The sequence below is a fragment of the Trachypithecus francoisi genome, unplaced genomic scaffold (genome assembly GCF_009764315.1).
Source record: "Trachypithecus francoisi isolate TF-2019V2 unplaced genomic scaffold, Tfra_2.0 Lachesis_group0, whole genome shotgun sequence".
Taxonomy (NCBI): Eukaryota; Metazoa; Chordata; class Mammalia; order Primates; family Cercopithecidae; genus Trachypithecus; species Trachypithecus francoisi.
In genome coordinates, this window is record NW_022681453.1 from 192,232,853 (window position 1) to 192,252,617 (window position 19,765).

Sequence of the window (19,765 nt, forward strand, 5' to 3'; positions counted from 1 at the left end):
TGGAGTGTTTGTAGGGTACAAAAAAATTAGCCAGGCGTGGTGGCATGCACCTGTAATCCCAGCTACTCAGGAGACTGAGGCAGGAGAATCACTTGAACCCGGGAAGTGGAGGTTGCAGTGAGCCAAGATTGTGCCACTGCACTCCAGCCTGGGCGACAAAGCGAGACTCTGTCTCAAAAAAAAAAAATTTATATATATATGTACATCCTCAGACTAGGGTTCATAGGAAGCGACTGTAAATGTTTGTTAATGAGGATTATAACATGCTTTTCTGAGGGCTGGGGAGAGTTTGATAATGATGATGGTGCAAATATGTGTAACTGCAGCTAATTGTTGGCTTCTCCAGGAAACCACAGAGGAAGAGTACAGTGTTAAGGAACTTGGAGATCTCCCAGGAAGAACTTTGCAAAAGCTTTTATGTAAAAATGTAAATATAAAACTTATAAAATCAATTTTAAACATTTCCATTTCCATTCACATCTCTCATTATCTTCCTTTCTGAAAATTTCTGATTCGTTGGATAATTCTGAAAGGGTCCCTTTTCCTGCTAAGGTCAGTATTTTGAGTTTTACCTGGTGAATTGCTCAATTCCTAGCTGAACATAAAATTTTAGTTTAAAGTAGTAAAATTATTTCATGACTTCTGGATCAGAAAAATATTTTTAACATCTTTTTACAAGTAATTAATACACAAGTTCAGAGTACGAAAGGGTTTACAATATACGTAAGTCTCCCTCCCACTCATGAACCACTATCTTCAAGACCTTCCTTGACTCTGCCCTTCACTAGGGCTTATCAGCTCCAGTGTTTCCGTGGGTTAGGCATGTTAACATAAATGAGTAATGCAAGTGTGTCTGTTGTATAATGTCATATTAAATTGTATTCTTTCAACATTATATGATTTACTTGCATACTTGTGTTCTCTTGCCAAAAAACAACAACAACAAAAAAAACCAACTCTTTCTCCTTGTTTTGGAAATGGCTGACCCTCTCAGTCCTTCATTTTCTCTCACTTTTGATATTGTAACCATCCAACAGGTTCTTCCTGCTCACTGCACAGACAAAACCAATTCACTGAGACCATGGCATTGCAATAGAAAAAGAGTTTAATTGATTCAAGGCCAGCCTATGCAGGAGAACTGGAGTTATCACTCAAATCAATCTCCCTGAGAGCTCTGAGGTTAGGGGTTTTTATGGACAATTTAGTGGGCAAGGGGGTAGGGAATGGGTGCTGCTGACTGGTTGGGGATGAAATAATAGGAGAACATTCCTTGTGTACTGAGTCCACCTCTGGGTGGGGCCACAGGATCACCTGAGTCATGAGTCATAAGTCTCTATGGAGTGAGTCTGAAAGATACCACAAAAAAACAGTCTTAGATTCTATAGTAATGATGTTATCTACAGGAGCAATTGGGGAAGTCACAAATCTTGTGACCTCTGGCCACCTTGATTCCTGAGCAGTAAGGGACTATAGAAACTATACCTACATCTTAGCACAGTTCAGGCCCCTCTCATGATCCTATTCTCTTGGCCTTTCTTACAAAGGTGGTTTTTGGTCCCTGAGCAAGGAGGTAGTTAGCTTTAGGAAGTGGCTATTATAATCCTTTCTTTCAAGTTAAACTATAAACTACATTCCTCCCCAAAGTTCATTTGGCTTAAGTCCAGGAATGACCAAGGACAGCCTGGAGGTCAGAAGGAAGATGGAGTCAACTATGTCAGATTCGTCTTGTCATAATTTTGCCAAGGCAGTTTCAATACAAGTAGTAGTTCCCTTTCCTCTTGATTTTTACTAAGAAAAGTAGAAGCACAAGCTTCATGATAAATAGCAATTGATGTGTTCAATTTCAGAAAGATGAGGGAGTTTGACCTACTGGAGAGGACATGAGTGCCTGAAGGATAAAACTACTACTTGGCTCCTGGTTCCAAGACATTTTTTGTATATAAGAATTGAAGGTTGATGTTGTTAGGTGTCCTGATATTTTTATGACTTTTTTAAAATGTGAAATTTCTTGATTTTTATTTAGGCAACAAATGTAGTTTTTGCTTTGTTTTGTTTTGAGATGGAGTCTCACTCTGTCACCCAGGCTGGTGATCTCACTCTGTCACCCAGACTGGTGATTTTTCTGCCTCAGCCTCCTGAATAGCTGGCTAATTTTTTTATTTTTAGTAGAGACGTGGTTTCACCATATTGGCCAAGCTGGTCTCAAATTCCTGACCTTGCGATCTGCCTGCCTCGGCCTCCTAAAATGCTGGGATTACAGGCATGAGCCACTGTGCCTGGCCCAAATGTAGTACTATTTTTAAAACACCGGATAGGCCAACACCGTTCAAACAAAACAGGTCTGTGGGCTGAATTTGGTCCAATGGTGGCAGTTTTATTATACAACAGTTTGCCCTTTTCTCATGGCAATACTATGTATATATGGGAGATTATTCGTTATCAGGACATACAGACCTAAAGCATAGGTTTTCATGGCTAGTATGGATGTAATTTATTGTCTAGTTCCTATACATGGACATTTATACTGATTCCAATCTTTTGCCATTTCATACAGTAGAGAAATAAACATCATCATGCATACATCTTTGCATATGTGGGAACGATTCCACAGGATAAATGCCTAGAAGTAGAATTGCAAAACAAGGGCTTCATAAAACATAATGATAACCACATATAAATGGTGATGGAGGTAAGTTTCTCCTTTTTTTATGGTTAAAGTCTTTTATCCTTCATTTTTCTTTTTTGTTGTTGTTCAAGTCTTTTGGTTTCTCTTATTTTCTTTTTTTTTTTTTTGAGACGGAGTCTCGCTCTGCCGCCAGGCTGGAGTGCAGTGACCGGATCTTGGCTCACTGCAAGCTCCGCCTCCCGGGTTTACGCCATTCTCCTGCCTCAGCCTCCCGAGTAGCTGGGACTACAGGCGCCCGCCACCTCGCCCGGCTAGTTTTTTTGTATTTTTTAGTAGAGACGGGGTGTCACCGAGTTAGCCAGGATGGTCTCGATCTCCTGACCTCGTGATCCGCCCGTCTCGGCCTCCCAAAGTGCTGGGATTACAGGCTTAAGCCACCGCGCCCGGCCAGTTTCTCTTATTTTCTAAAATAACAAGGAAGTAATAATTACAAAGACACTTTGTACAACCCTACAATCCCAGGAAGATCTACAGTTCGCACAGGTGGGTACAGCAAGTTGCTAACTGGACCTGCCATTGAAACAATCACCACAATAAACAAAGAAAATTCCGCACTTTGGGAGGCCGAGACGGGCGGATCACGAGGTCAGGAGATCGAGACCATCCTGGCTAACACGGTGAAACCCCGTCTCTACTAAAAAAATACAAAAAAATTAGCCGGGCAAGATGGCGGGCGCCTGTAGTCCCAGCTACTCGGGAGGCTGAGGCAGGAGAATGGCGTAAACCCGGGAGGCGGAGCTTGCAGTGAGCTGAGATCCGGCCACTGCACTCCAGCCTGGGCGACAGAGCGAGACTCCGTCTCAAAAAAAAAAAAAAATTCCAAGAGTCCTGCATTAGGGAATTGTACTGCCAATGATTAGGTCTACACTTGGTGGTATTGTGAGTGCATGGGTCCAGACTTATGATTCTGACAATTAAGGGAAAAGGAATTTTCTTTATGCTCTGTGTATTTGTGTATGTGTGTGGCATGGGTGGGTTGGGCGGTGGGGGGGGGGGGGGGGTGGGGGTGGGGAGTGAGGAGGCAATGAAAGGTGCCTGAAGTAAAAAGGATGCACAGGACCCTTTGATTTTAGTCCCTAAAAATTGGCTTCATAACCTTTCACAGGCCACATCCCTTTTATGGGCTCTAGTTTCCTTTTAAAACATAAAAGGTTTGTGTTGGAAGAGAAAAGGAGTATTTAAAGCCATGAAGCCGACTTATATTACCTAAGGAGAGAACGCAGACAGAGAGGGAGAGGAGCTCCAGATGGCTGGCTGACCTCTGGGCCTGTCCAACATTGAGAAATTTGGGAGGGGAGCCAGCAAAGGAGCCTGGGAGCAGCAGTTCCGGACAAAAAGGAGAACGTGACATCCAGAGAGCCGAGAGATAAAGTGGTTGAAGGAGTGCTCAGCACTGGCATCTCAGCTGAATGCTGCAGCAGGCTCAGTGGCCACAAACAATAGGGAGCTGATGGAGGCCTTGACGAGGACCATTTCAACAAACTGATGGGCTTAAAATCCAGAAGAAAGTTTGTTTAAACAGTTAATGAACAAATCATTTTGACGCCTTTTATAAAGCACACAAGCTTATTCCAAACCCGTTACTGGCCTAATTGAAGTCCCTTCCCGACCTGATCCTCAGAGATTCTAAGGGACTTAGCCTAACCATGACTCTTCCTCCTGCTTCTCACCTCCCAAGATTGCCCTCAGGATGTGAAAGTGCTTTCAAACAAAGATGCCCAACAAAGAAGGTAGGCAAATGTGCAAGAATTCGTTTGTATTAATCTATTACTGTATTTCACCTTGCACTCTCCTTCGTGCTTCGTGCTTCGTGCTTCGTTTCCTTCGTGCTCCCTCAATATCCAACTCTTAATAAATTCATGGCTCCCGGTGAGCATTCATCACTTCTGATTCCACGCCTTTAGCGCTTCCCGTCCCCGCCCAACTCTCGCTCCCTCCCCTGGCCAAATCTCTAACCCGCAAGGCTAATTGTGAATTCCAAACCGGAAGCAAGAAGGCGGGGCCACGTGAGAAGCGATGGATTGCGCCAGTCCGTTCCCGATGCACTATGCGCATGCGCTAGTCCCCCGCGGACCGTTCGTTCTGCCCTCCTAGAAAGGGTGAAGGGGTTGTTTCCGTGACGGACTGAGTACGGGTGCCTGTGAGGCTCTTGCGGAAGTCCATGCGCCATTGGGAGGGCCTCTGCCGCGGCTCTGTGCCCTTGCTGTTGAGGGCCTCTTCCTGGGTCATTCCTGGACCGGGAGCCGGGCTGGGGCTCACACAGGGGCTCCCGCGTGGCCGTCTCGGCGCCTGCGTGACCTCCTCGCCGGCGGGATGTGGCGACTACGTCGGGCCGCTGTGGCCTGGTAAGTACAGGTTCTCATCTGGCCCTGTTAATTCTGGGGCCTCTTCAGAGTGGGGTTGTCTTATACTCTATCTCCAAAATGTGCAGATAACTCTCAGGCCAGGCCGAGCGGAGTCGGAGAATTCCCAGATGTTCTTAAGGACCCAGAATGACAGGAGCCCTGCCTGGGCTTACGTTCGGAGCCGGCTTCAATTCTGGCCCTTGTCTCTGGCCCTATCCAACCCGAAAATTCTGGACGCCTCTCAGTCTTGGCCTGTCTCTATTGTCCTTTTGTCTCTGCCCTTTACACTCTTGTGTCCTCAGTGTTCTGTCTGTCTCTGGCTGCCTTTTTTGCCTTTTTTCTGTCCTCTCCATGCCAGGTTTGGCTCTGTCCGTGAGTCACCTCTCTCCACATTTCTCCTAACTCTCGCTGTCTTCTTTTACTTCCATTTCCACGCCATGCGTACATTGCATCTTCAGGTATCTGGGCTCTTCTGTCGGGTAAAGGGGCGTCCGTCTCTTTCCCTAGCCCGCTGATAGGAGTCACAACTAGAGCAGTGACGCACACGGTGTCAGAGATGGTGATTCGAGATGCCCTTTCAATAGCAGCTTTTTTCAGTGTTTAGGGAGGGAGACTTGCTTTTTGATGCAAGGTGGTGAACGTGGCACCACCGTTCAGTCATTGTTGCCCTGGGCTGGTTTAATTCTAAATAGAAAATCAGAGAAATCTTTTCATTTCTGTGCGTTACTATAGGCATTGTAATGAGATTAAATTGGATTTTATAGGAAATTTTATTCTAATATCCTTAGACCTTCAAGCTTAGCTCATTGTTGAAGGCATTTGGTAAGACGTAATATGCGTCAAGCAAAATTGGAAAAACGTGGTTTTCCTGAATTAACTTCTAAACACTTGTCTTGAATTTTTTCCAGACCTTTTTAAGTGTTGTAGATAATTTATCGTGTTTATAAGGAATGGAATGCATTTGTTAGTTTGTTTTTGTTTTGTTTTGTTTTGAGCCGGAGTCTCGCTCTGTCGTCCAGGCTGGAGTGCAGTGGCGCGATCTCCGCTCACTGCAACCTCCGCCTCCCAGATTCAAGCAGTTCTGTCTCCGCCTCCCGAGTAGCTGGGATTACAGGCGCCCATTACCACGCTTGGCTAATTTTTGTATTCTTAGTAGAGATGGAGTTTCACCATTTTGGCCAGGCTGGTCTCGAACTCCTGACCTCATGTGATCCACCTTACTCGGCCTCCCAAAGTGCTGGGATTACAGCCGTGAGCCACCGCGCCTGGCCCAATTTGTTTTATATACTGGAGTCCAAAATGCAAAACTAGATGAGATACAATAGTTAACGGTGTTGGTCAATTAGAATTATTGCATAGGTATTTTTAATCTCATGGAATTTTAGTCTTTGAGTAAGTTCACAGCCCTTGGTATTAAAGTATGTTATTTACAGCCTTTGCATTTCTACTTTTCGATATTTAGCGGGAAACATCTGATTTTCTTTAAATAAAAAGAGAAAAGACTGCAGAAGATAGCATTCTCTGTTGGAGCAATTAAGATGTATAGGAAGAACTACAAAGATGGAGTTTTAAAACAAACTGATTTGTAAGTGGTATTTATTTAATTGGATGTCATTGGGCTAAATTATTTCTAAAGTTACCATGGATACCATTGAGTCATGGCTTAAAAATGTCTCCTGGTGATGGCACAGTTTAGCTACCTAAAGAAATAGAGATGTGGGAAGCCAGAAGCCCCAAACTTTGGAATTTGTCTTTTGCTATAGTTCCTTTGCATGTTGTGAAAGAATACAGTTAAATTCCTGCTCCCTAACAGATGAGAGCATAAGCATTTTTTTTGACATACATGTGCTCATGGATATGTGAAAAGATCAATACTAACATTTATTTGGGTGCAATAAATAATGTGTATAAAATTATTTTTAAAAGAATTACATATCAGGGAATGATATATTGATTAAAAGTGATGGTCATTGAACAAGAGAGTAGTTGATTTCTAGGGGAAACCTATTTTGCATCACATTTGATTTTTAGTTTTGACTGAATATTGAAGTCTATATTCAAAATTCTTTTCCTTTAGAACTGTAAAGGCATTGCTACATTTTCTTCTAATGTAGTTGTTTGGTGCTGCTGAGAATTCTCATGACAGGCTGATTTTTTCATCTTCATGATTATCTTGTTTTTCCCTTCACGGAACCTCTTAGGGTCTTTCTCCATTATCCTAAATTTCTCAAGGCTTGGACCAGGTGTAGGTTTGGTTTTCTTTTCTTTTGCTACTCATGTGACTTGGCTCACTCAATGAGCCTTTCCCTTTATCTTTCTTCATTTCTGGGAAGTTTTTTTCTCTTATTTTTTTATTTTCTTCCTTTCATTTTTCCTGTTCTTTTTCTTTCTAGACATCTCTTAGGTGGATAGTGGTCCTCTTAGATTGATCTGTTATGTCTGTGATTTCCAAAATAAGATCTTTACTCATTGTCTGTTAAAAGGAAAAGCATACATATATACCCTATGTATGTATGCACACTTTTTAATTTTTAAATTATGTATGTATCTGTACTAATTATTTACATTGTGAGTCTAACCCTAACATAATCTTAAAGGATAAGATACAAAACATACTGCATCTAGAAGCTTCAGTACTTTCTTCCTGAATCCCAGTAGATCCTTTTATTCATCCCACGGGATGCCTTCCGCCCCCATCCTCTCGCTCCCTTTAGATACCACATTCCCACATCTCTGCATAATTTAACTTTCCTTTTATGTTTTTCACCTTTTTTCTTTGCTTTTTATGTCCTAGGAAATTTCCTTAATTCATTTTATGGTTTTACTGTTGATTTTTTTTAATACTGGCCATTGCAACTTTATTTATTTATTTATTTATTTATTTAACACAGGGTCTTGCCATCTTGTCCAGGCTGCCCCCGAACTCCTGGGCTCAGATGATTGTCTCACCTTGGCCTCCCAAAATGCTGAGATTACAGGCATGAGCCACTACATTAGGTGGCAACTTAATTTTTTTATTTTTATTTTTACTTTTAGAGGGCACCTAGCATTGAGCATTGCAACTTTCATTTCCATGAACTTTTAAAAACATTTATTAAACTCTTAAAGACATGTTTAATTCTGTACACTTTCTATTGTTCTTTGATTGCTGTTTTTGAATAACAACAAGGAGTATGCCTTGGCATTTTGATATCGTCTTAATAGTCGCAATAATAGTTCCCTTGGCACACTGTATACTCTCAAGTCTTAAATGTTTTGTATGCAGCTATACATTGACAGTTGAATGGTCTTGCTCCAACTGGATCAGCAAGAACATAAAGAATCATTTAGCTGGTACAAAGCTGCGACTTGTGAATTCCCTGTTAACACCAAAGAGACGTGTGAGACTCATAGTGAAACTAAAGATGACTTGTGAGTTCCACACTGAGACCAAATAAGTCTTTATGATGGTGACAGAGAGTGGTGTCAATGGCTAAAGTTTTGGTCAATCTTCTAAATTGAGGTGCTGACCAAAATGGGGAACTTAACGATATTAGACATAATTTTGAGAAACATGGGTATGTAGATGGTAATGGAGGAAATGGGTGTAGATGAGATTGCCTAGCAAGAGTGAGAAGTACGTTAGGTCTAAGCCCTGATGAGTTCCCAACGTTTCCAAGGTAGTTGAGGATACTGAAAATGAGTGGCCAGTGAGATAGAGGTAAAACTAGATACTGCCCAAGGAAGAGGAAGTTTCAACAGTGAGGAGGTGTCAACGTTGTCAGGAATTGCTGAGAGGTTAGATGAAACCAGAATTGAGCAAAATGGCCATTGGAAGCCTGTGGTGCCCTCAGTAAGAGCTGTTTCACTGAAGTGATAGAAATGGAAATCAGGCCGGGCACGGTGGCTCACTCCTGTAAATCCAGCACTTTGGGAAGCCAAGGTGGTCGGATCACTTGAGGTCAGGAGTTCGAGACCAGCCTGGCCAACGTGGTGAAACCCCGTCTCTGCTAAAAATACAAAAATTAGTCGGGAGTGGTGATGGGCGCCTGTAATCCCAGCTCCTCAGGAGGCTGAGGCAGGAGAATCGCTTGAGCCCCGGAGGTGCAGGTTGCAGTGAGCAGAGATCGAGCCATTGCACTCCAGCCTGGGCGACAGAGCAATACTCTGTTTCAAAGAAAAAAAAAAAAAAGAAATGGAAATCAGGATGGTTTGGCTTTTATTTTAATAAAATAGCTAGAGCAGGGAAATGGGGTATTTTTTTTTTTTCCCTTTTAAGATGAGAGATAGCCGGGCGTGGTGGCTCACACCTGTAATCCCAGCACTTTGAAAGGGAGGATCGCTTGAGCTCAGGAGTTTGAGACCAGCCTGGGCAACATAGCAAGACCTTGTCTCTACTAAAATTTAAAAAACAATTAACTGGGCATGCTGGCACACACCTCTAGTCCCAGCTATGTGTGAGGCTGAGGCAGGAGGATCACACTTGAGCCCAGATAGTCGGGGCTGCAGTGAGCCCTGATAATGCCATTGCACTCCAGCTTGGGCAACAGAGCAAGACTTTGTCTCATAAATAAATAAATACGCTGTCTCACAAATAAATAATAAAGATGGGAGGAGAGATTTGACTTAAGATTCCTCAAAAGGCAGGCGGAAAGAGAATTCCAAACAGCGATTCACCTTTAATGGGAGGAAGATCACTTAATTTTATGTGAGGGAGAAGAGAATTGGTGGAGATACAGTAGGTGAACAGCTTTTATATGAGGAAGTTGAACATGTGTCATTTTAATAGGTTCCATTCTCTGTGAAGTAGAGGACAAGGTCATCTACTGAGAGTTGGGGGAGATCAAGAGAGATAAGGGGAGATTAGAAGAGCTTGGAGAACAAGAAATACTCCTAGCAGAGAATGGAAGAATGAATTGCTAAGAGAGATGAAGTAGGATTGTTAAGTAATTTTGAGGGCCCTGTTGAGATGTGCTTGCAGTTGGGTGTGATTTTCTCCAGTAGTGCTTTATTTCCCTGGGTACAGGCATAGAGAAAAACAATAAGGCTCATGTAGGGTTTGCATTTTGTTGGACAAGTCAAACACAAAAGTCAGAGGACAAGGGAGTTTAGAATATTTGCAAAAGAGTTATTGAAATGATGAACCATATAATCTAAGGTGCATAAGTGGGTGAACAGATAGGGAGGATGTGAATAGGTAAGGAGAAGAAAGAAATATCAGATTATTGATTGTTGACAATGACTCTCTAATACAGCTATTATGCCATCTTAACTGATTAAGAAACTAAGGCTTTAGGAAATTCATAATTTGCCCTAACTGCGCAGCTAGTAAGCAGTGAAAATGTTATTGGAACCAGAGTTCTTCTGACTCAGTAGACTAAATGGATGTAAGGATGTAGTTGAAAGAAGAGTGAGCTAAATGTGGAACCATGAGCTCTTTCTCTGGTTGATATGCCTGTCTGTAAATGATAACATGGGTCACACTGAATAAACCCTTGTGATGATTAGTGACTTTCCTTTGTCCTTCCTCCTATGCCTAGTCTGCCATTCCCATATCTGCTTTTCCCTTTCCTTTCTCATTGCTGCCACCTAACTTTAGACTCTTCCCCTTGCATCTGGGTAACTGAAATAAGATCACCTTTTTGTTCCCCTTCTGATCCACTTTGACCTAACATTATCTTTACTATTTTCTTTAAATTACTGCTTCATTAGTCTTATTCTACTCAGGAACTCTCTGTAGTTCCCCATTGCCTACAAAAAAAGTTGAGCCTCCGCCTTGTATTCAGTGACTGTTCAATTGGATGTTCAGTCCAGTTTTACTCCTCCTGTGAGCCTTCTATGCCAGTTCCTTGGGTCTTTTGCCCTTTCAGTGTCTCATCTCTGTGCTCTTCTTTCTCTTTTTTATTTTATTTTTTTACTTTTTTGGTTTTCTTTTTTGTTTCTTTTTTTTGTTTGTTTATTAGACTTCCATCACACTTCATCCTATAGAGTTTTGAACTAGAGCACGGTGCATTATCATCCTGGGGTTCTGGAGGAAGTGGCAGGGAATCTAAAATGTCACTTTCGCTTCTTATCTGGGGCCACATGTATTTCTTCATCTGCTGCTTCCCACACTCTTGCCCACAAGTGTCGCTTGTGGAAATAATTTGAGATTTACTGTCTGGCTGACCCTAGTTTCAATCTCTTTTCCACCATTTGCTAGTCATTCTACCTTACGCAAAACATAGTGTTAAAAGAAAACTTCGGACAAGTTAAATTTGACGGAGTTTAATTGAGCAAAGGGAAGAAATGATTCCCAAATTGGGCAGTCTCCAGAATCACTGCAGATTCAGAGAGACTACAGGGGTGCCTCATGGTCAGAACAAATTTATAGACAGAAAAGGTAAAGTGACCTACAGGAATCGAAATTGAGACATAGAAACAATGAGATTGGTTACAGCTCAGTGTTTACCATATTTGAACACAGTTTGAACACTCAGCGGTCTATGAGTGGTTGAAGTATGGCTGCTGGGATTGGCCAACACTCAGCTGTTACTGCAGATGTATACTACTCAGTTAGGTTTTCAGTTTTGTCTTCCTATTAAGCTAGGTTGGAGTTTGGCCACAAGGATTCAAATATAAAAGTACGGAGTCCTTCTCAGGCCGTGTTTAGTTCGCTTTAACAATTCCCCCCTTTTGCTCAGCCCCTCAATTTAGAGAGATTGACCAAAACTTTAGCCATTGACACCACTCTCTGTCACCATCATAAAGACTTATTTGGTCTCAGTGTGGAACTCACAAGTCATCTTTAGTTTCATTATGGAGTCTCACACGTCTTCTTTGGTGTTAACAGGGAATTCACAAGTCGCAGCTTTGTACCAGCTAAATGATTCTTTATGTTCTTGCTGATCCAGTTGGAGCAAGACCATTCAACTGTCAACATATAGCTGCATACAAAACATTTAAGACTTGAGGGTATATAGCGCGCCAAGAGGACTATTGTTATGACTGTCAAGAGGATACCATCAAAATGCTAAGGTGTACTCTTTAACTTCTTAAGAAATGAACTGAACCAAATCAGCCAAGTTAAGGTTCAGATAATATAAGCAGTTCAGCAGCATTAGGGTCTAATTGGTCAGAGTCTTCATTTGTAGTATGATAGTGCTTAAGGATCACAGTTTGCTGTAAAGTAGCTTGACTTAAAGAGGTAATCGTTTTCATTGTCACACTGGTAATACAAGTCATCATAACTTGGAAACCTACTAGAAGAAATATAAAAATTAGAAACCCTTGGAAAACCCAAGTTTGCCATTCACCACTTAGGATGCCTGCAAACCAACTGTTAGTTGCTCCTATAAACATATCATGGGTTCCTTTCTCTTGAGAGATTCCTTTAATGTACTTGGTGGCAGTGTCTAAGGAAACAGCAGTATCAGCCACCTTTTTAATTAGGCTTTCTGTACTAACAGAATCGGGGGAGAGATAAGTACAAAATTCAGTTTTGTTAAACACCATATAACATAGGACTCCAGCTTGAGCAAAAAGAAGAGCTAAGACCGTATGCTCTAACATTAAGTGTTTTTGTTGAGTATGTATGTTGTCATGTCCCTTTCTGAGAGTAGCTTCTACCCATGTGAAACCCTGGGAGGTCTGATTGGCTACAAAATCCAAGATGTTTCCCAATACACAAATTAGCTTTGAATTCTGTACAAACGGAACTTCACTGCCACCAAGAGTGAACCCCCAGGAACCCCACTGGAATCTTTCCCCAGTAGAAACTATGTAAGGAAAAGGAAAGGATTAGGGCAAAAAATGAGGAAAACAGAAAAACACATGAGGCTTTCATGGTGGTAGAGAAGTCTTGATCCGTGATCTTGAGAAAGCTATCTGCAACTAGGATGCTGTCTGCTTCTGGGGAGAGATTTCCCTGGTCAGCTTTTCCTTAAAGTCTCCAACACGTGTACAGTTCCAGGAGTCCTTTTGACCTGTGAGATGTGGACCCATGGTTCAAAGCCCTGAAGCGTCACTGCACTCTGGGTGGTGAGAAGAACTTGGTGTGGTCCCATCCAACGAGGTGCAAGAGTGCAAGGTGCTGATGTTATTTCCAGAAGGCCCAGTCTCCAGGTTCCAGACCATGGAGTTGATTGTCCTCAGTTGGTGGATGTCAAAACGCTTCCTTTACCTGGTGGAAGTATACTTTGACATAATACATTAAAGCCTTGCAGTATTTAGTCATATCAGAGTTTAAGAGAGCAGGAGAAGCATGAGATGCTATTATTAGGGACATGGGCCTCCCAGTGACTATTTCATAAGGGGTCAATTTATGTTTTCCAACAGGAGTGAATCTGATTGCCATTAAAGACAAAAGGCAACTCAATTGATTTAGTTAACTTGGCCAGTTTCAGTTTTCAGATGCCATTTCTCTTTCAACCTTTCCAAAAGACTGAGGGTTATAAGGACAATGGTAATGCCACTGTGTCAGTAACACCTTATTTAACTGCTTTCTAACTTGCCCAGTAAAATGAGTTCCTCTATCACTGGAGATCAAGGAAAAACATTTTCTTGATAATTTCTTAGCTGTGGTCACAGCATCAGCTTTCCTACATGGGAAGGCCTTTATCCAGCCAGAAAACATGCAAACTATTACAAGAACATACTGATGCCCCATTGAGGGTGGTAACTGAATGAAGTCCATCTGTAAATGTTCAAATGGTCTGTCAGGTGGGGGAAGTATACTACCTCAAGTTTTTCCAGGATTATGAGTTTGACAAGTCAAACATTGATTATAAACCATTTTAGCAATTTTGGAACAGTCACCCCACCAGTACTTTTTCATAATTTGGATCATTTTTGTCTGTTCCATGGTGAGCTGTGGAGTGCAGAGCTTTCAGTAATGGAAGATTCAGGGAGGACCAGGTGGCCGTCCGGGCCCCCTGTGCGTCTTCCCTTCATGTTAAAGTTACATCCTTTTAGGTACCAATTTTGTTTTTCCAAATCAGATGCATTGGACTGTTTATTAAATAGGTCATCATAAGGAATTTGGCTTAGATTAATCTTATGGAGTTCATTCAGATTGCATATCTTGATAGTTTCAGCACTAGCTGATTTAGCATAAAAATCTGCTAAAGCATTTTCCTGATATTTGGGTTCATTTCTACAAGTATGAGCTTCCATCTTAATAACAGCAATCTGCATTCATAACGGGATAGCAGAAAGGAGCTCATCTGTTTGGAGTCCATCGTTGATGGGGATCCCACTAGAGGTGAGAAACCTTCGTAGTTTCCGTATCGTGCCAAAATCACGTACTACTACAAAAGCGTATCTACTTTCCATAAATATTTACTGACTTGTCCTTAGCTATATGACATGTTCAGGTAAGAGCAGAAAGCTCTCCAGGTTGGGCTGAGTTGAATTAAGAGTTCCCTTCTCTATTAACTCATTTTTGATAGTAACAGCATATCCTGCCTGATTTTTTTTTTTTTCCTGAGTTTTTGTCATAGGACCCATCAACAAAAAATAATAATTTCAGGATTATCCAGTGGCGTATCTTGTATATCAACACGAGGGACCACTATTTCTGACACTACACTTATACAATTGTGGTGTTCATCATCATCAGGCAGAGATAACAGAGTGTCTGGGTTAAGTAGATGACAGCCTTTTAGATGAAGATTAGAAGGAGATAGGAGAAGTAATTCGCAAGATGTTAGTCTACTTGCTGAAAAATTCTGGGTTTGATTGGAATTTAATAGACTCCACAGCATCTGGGACTTGCAAATTAAGTTCATTTCCTAAAACCAGATCTGATGAAGCTTCTACCAGCTTGGCGGCTGTGGCTACTGCTTTTAAACAATTAGGATATGCCTTAGAGACTGGGCCTAATTGCAGGCTGTCGTATGCAGTGGTCCTATGTTTAGTACCATGTTCCTGAGTAAGGACTCCTAATGCCTGATTGTAACACTCATGAACAAACAAAGTGAAAGGTTTAGTGTAATTTGGAAGTCCTAAAGCTGGGGGACTGTTGTAAGGCCGACTTCATTTGGCTAAAAGCCTGCTCATGACGATCTTCCCAAAATAAAGGCTCTGGTACAGCATTTTTAGTGAGCTCATACAGTGGTGAAGCTATTTAGGAAAGAATTTGGAACCCAGGATCTGCAGTATCCTGCAAGCCTAAGAAATGCTTTTGTCTTTTGGTTGCAGTTTGAGGAAAACTTTAAAAAGTTTTTATCCTCTCAGGTGAGAGGGAAATCCCTTCAGCAGCCAAGTCATGTCCCAAATAGTGGACTTTTTATTTTGAAAATTGAAGTTTTGACCAGGCGTGGTGGCTCACGTCTGTTATCCCAGCACTTTGGGAGGCTGAGGCAGGCGGATCACCTGAGGTCGGGAGTTCAAGGGCAGCCTGACCAACATGCAGAAACCCTGTCTCTACTAAAAATACCAAATTAGCCAGGTGTGGCGGCACATGCCTGTAATCCCAGCTACTTGGTAGGTGGAGGCAGGAGAATCACTTGAACCCGGGAGGTGGAGGTTGAGGAGAGCCAAGATCACACCATTGCACTCCAGCCTGGGCAACAAGAGCGAAACTCCTCCTCAAAAAAAAAGAAAGAAAGAAAGAAAGAAAAAAGAGAGAGAGAGAGAGAGAAAGAAAGAAGAAAGAAAGAAAGAAAAGAAAATTGAAGTTTTTCCATTGAAACCTTATGACCTTTATATCCAAGTTGCTGTAAGAGGTAAACCGAGTCAATTGCCGAGCACTCCTTAATAGGAGAGCATAACAATAAGCTATGTACGTACTGAATGAGAGGAGAATTTTGAGGAAACTATAGTGTCATTAAGTCCTGATGCAGTGCCTGGGGAGAAGATGAAGGGGCTTCAGTAAACCCTTGTGCTATTACACTCCAGGGGTATTGCTGATTTTTTCCAAGTAAAGGCATACAGATACTGACTTTCTTTATGGAATGCTCAAGAAGGCTGAGCCAAGATCTATTACTGTGGACAACTTGGAATCAGTGGGTACATTAGGTTATAAAGTATTAGGATTTGGGACTACAGAAAATCTTGGTATTACAATTTTATTAATTGCCTGTAAATCTGGAACAAATCTCCAGCTTCATCCATTTGTTTTTTTAACTGGTAGGATTGGAGTGTTACAGGGGCTGGTGCGTGGAATTATGAGTCCTTGTTTAATTCAATCTTCTACAATTGGTGCGAGTCCTTGAATTGCTTCAGGTTTTAGTGGATATTGGGGTAACTAGGCAAAGGTTAAGAATGATCTATCTGTACTTTTATAGGTTCTACACTTTTAATTCTTCCTATATCAGTTGGGGAAGAGGCCCATAAACATTTAGGTGTTTTCAAAAGAACAGGGATATTACAGGCTTGAGTTTCAATCGTATCAATTTCTTCCTGTAAACAGCATAACAATTCTGGTTCAGGAGAATTAGGAAACTCTTAAGATTATTTCTCTTTCTGAGGAATTTTATGTGCCCTTTTAGCTTTGAAAGTAAATCTTGCCCTAGCAAGTTTACTGGAGCAGTATCACATAGTAAAACAGTGTGGTTTTCTGAAATGGGGCCCAGAGTTACTTGGATAGGTTCAGATATGGGAGCCTCTTGAACTGGGTGTGAAACCCCTACCACAGAAATGACCTTTTTGCTCGTTTGGGATTTGTTGGCTTATTAAAGTGGGATTTATGGTAGATAGAGTAGCCCTGGTATCCATGAGGACTGTACACGACTCCCTATTTCTTTTAACCTCTGTTTCCTCATGTTCCTTTACAGGTATTACGGGGAGCAATCCACCCGAGTCCCTTGGAGCCTCCTTAAAGTTGGTTATTGTCAGGAGGACTGAGGTCTCCTGGGCTCCCTCTAGTGGTAAACCAGTTTGGCCTAGAGGGAGGTTTCTTGGCGGACAGCCCCTTTCCAGGGTCCCGGTTCTTTGCCATACAGGCAGACATCTTGGGGTAAATAACTTCTTGTTCCAGGAACCTCTTGATTGTGATTTAAAATGAGAACAAGATGGTCCCTTTGGTCCCGGTCGCTGTAACTGTTCTAATCAAGGGGCATAAGCTTGTTAGCCTTTTGAGTTTTTTCTCGCCCTAGAGTCCTCTCAAAATGTTCGACTAGGTTGGGCACGATGTAATCGCAGCACTTTGGGAGGCCGAGGTGGGCAGATCACGAGGTCAGGAGATCAGGACCATCCTGGCTAACACGGTGAAACCTGGACTCTACTACAAATACAAAATACTAGCCGGGCGCGGTGGCGGCGCCTGTAGTCCCAGCTACTCGGAGGCTGAGGCAGGAGAATGGCGGGAACCCGGGAGGCGGAGCTTGCAGTGAGCTGAGATCCAGCCACTGCACTCCAGCCTGGGCCATAGAGCGAGACTCCGTCTCAAAAAAAAAAAAAAAAAGATTCAGCTAAGGCCACCAATTCAGTCACATCCCTAAGTTCCCATTGCAATTTGTGTTTTTTAATTAAACTGCTACTGGAGTCCATTTATAAATAAAGCAGTTAATGCTGTTTCAGCCCCTTCAGGGAATACTCCTTGCTGTACTTTAAGTTCACAATGCTTCACAAACAATAAGTGAGTTCTGTAATCTGAAACTGGTTCATCCTTTTTTGTTTTGTTTTTTTGCTTACAAGATTGTATGATGGACCAATTTTTTGTGGAAAAATTTTAGGAACTGAATGAAAAGGTTTTCAGCAGTTTGTCTAGGTACTTTTGGTCCTTCTCATGAGGAGCTTTTGGAGGGGCCTCTAATATCATCCTCAGGTTTGTCCCGTTCTGCTGCTGCCATCCATTTCCGAGCTTCACTAGCCCCCAATATCATGTGAATAAATTGGTAAATTCAGGAAGTCCTGGATCATAAGCTGCTATTAGGATTCTAAATTCCTCAGTAAATTTTTGAGGCTTTTCCCTTGGACCAGGGAAGTCCTTCACAATGGGGCTAAGCTCAGTTTTAGACTATGGAGTGAAAGTAGTTACAGCAGGCGAGGCCTGACTGATCAGAAGGTCTCATTTTGTAAGGCATCTCTCTAACTTCCTTTTTTTTTTAATCATCTTCAGGGTAAAAGTGTAATTTAACAAAAAGATTAGTGGACTCAGAATATGTGGGTAGAGACGGACAAAGAGAAGGAACAATCGAGGTTAGATAGTCAGAGTACAGTCCTCTTTCTTCATCTTGGTCTGTTGCTTAAGCTTTTCATTTGCTTTTTGCAAAGAATCTTTTAAGGGGGCAATTTTTGATTCCCTTAGTCTTTTAGAGGCCTTTGCATATCTATGAAAGAATACATCCCACTATATTTGTGGGGGCTTTGATCCCACTTTTTCTGATATGCCTTGCAAACGAACAATTTTATCCAAATTAAAACTTCTCCATTGTGGCTATCTTAATTCTAAGTTTTCTTTAGTGAGGTTAACCCATTTTTTCTAAAAATGCACACATTCTGGTCCCATAATTTTTATACATAAAATTAGCTGGAGTCCCTGAAGATGGAGTCCCAGACTTCTTGGATTGAGACGATCCCATTATTAAATAAGGTACCTATCAGTGGTCTGAGGCCTCTAACTTAATCCAATCCAGTTAATTATCCAATCCAGTTTGATCTTGGATCCAGTCCAGGCTAAGTATTGCTCAAGTAAACTCAGAGAGCTCAAAACACAAGTTACTGGCGCTCGGAATCCAAGAGAAAACTCACCCATGACCTCCAGTTACGTAACAGTCAAGAGACCAGTGAGTGCAATGGGCTCAGCAGGTACCTCACCTGGTCACCTGGTGTTCCTGGGGGTTGCCGGAGTTTTTCTTCAAATCCCACTTCTGACACCAGATCTGTTAAAATAAAACTTCAGACAAGTTAAATTTGATGGAGTTTAATTGAGCAAAGAAAAGAAACATTTTGCAAATCAGGCAGCCTCCAGAATTGAATGCCGTTTGAACACAGCAGTCTGTTAGTGCTTGAAGTATGGCCACTGGGATTGACCAACACTCAGCTATTATTGCAGATGTATACTACTCAGTTAGGTTATCAGTTTTGTCTGCCTATTATGCTAGATTATGGTTCGTCCACTAGGACTCGAATATAGAAGTATGGAGTCCCTCTCAGGCCATATTTAATTTACTTTGACAATACTTAAAGAAAAAATTGTAAAATAAGGGTACTTACCTTACTGGATGCTTCTGAGACTTAATATTTACATAGTTACACTATAGTGAAAACAGCTAGCATAATGTCTGGTGCGTATAGGAACACAAGAGATACCGCTTTCCCCATACTATTCTTCTTAACATTACTTCTGTTTTCCTTGATTCCTTTTTTTTTTTTTTTTTTGAAGATGGAGTCTCACTCTGTTGCCCAAGCTGGAGTGCAGTGGTGCGAGCTCAGCTCACTGCAACCTCCACCTCCTGGATTCAAGCAATTCTCCTGCCTCAGCCTCCTGAGTAGTTGAGATTACAGGCACACGCCACCACACCCAGCTAATTTTTGTATTTTTAGTAGAGACGGAGTTTCACCATGTCCAGGTTGGTCTCAAACTCCTGACCTCAGGTGATCCGCCCACCTTGGCCTCCCAAAGTGCTGGGATTACAGGTGTGAGCCACCATGCCCAGCTTCCTTTTTCTTGAGAAGTTTCCAGTCCCATGTATTTAAAGGAATTAATATTTTTTAACTGCTTAGAATCAAGACTGGCCCTGATTATTAGTAAGCAACTAATAGTAAGCAAACAACTATGTATGCAACTATGAGCGTATGTTAAGATATGGTTGTTGGTAACCTTTCCTTC

General features: G+C 41.9%; 1 protein-coding gene across 5 annotated transcripts in view; it reads left to right on the top strand.

Annotated features, from left to right (window-relative positions):
* The first annotated feature begins 4,770 nt into the window (after window positions 1-4,770).
* Window positions 4,771-19,765, top strand: part of OPA1 (OPA1 mitochondrial dynamin like GTPase) — a 96,412-nt gene continuing 81,417 nt past the window's right edge. For 4 of the 5 annotated variants that reach the window (XM_033213066.1, XM_033213068.1, XM_033213067.1 and 1 more), the window contains exon 1: window positions 4,771-5,031. In XM_033213066.1, the coding sequence (XP_033068957.1) occupies window positions 5,000-5,031 (32 nt within the window). In that variant the 5' untranslated portion in view covers window positions 4,771-4,999. Of the gene's footprint in view, window positions 5,032-16,766; window positions 16,860-19,765 lie in introns of all 5 variants that reach the window. The other variant, XM_033213070.1, reaches the window with a different exon arrangement.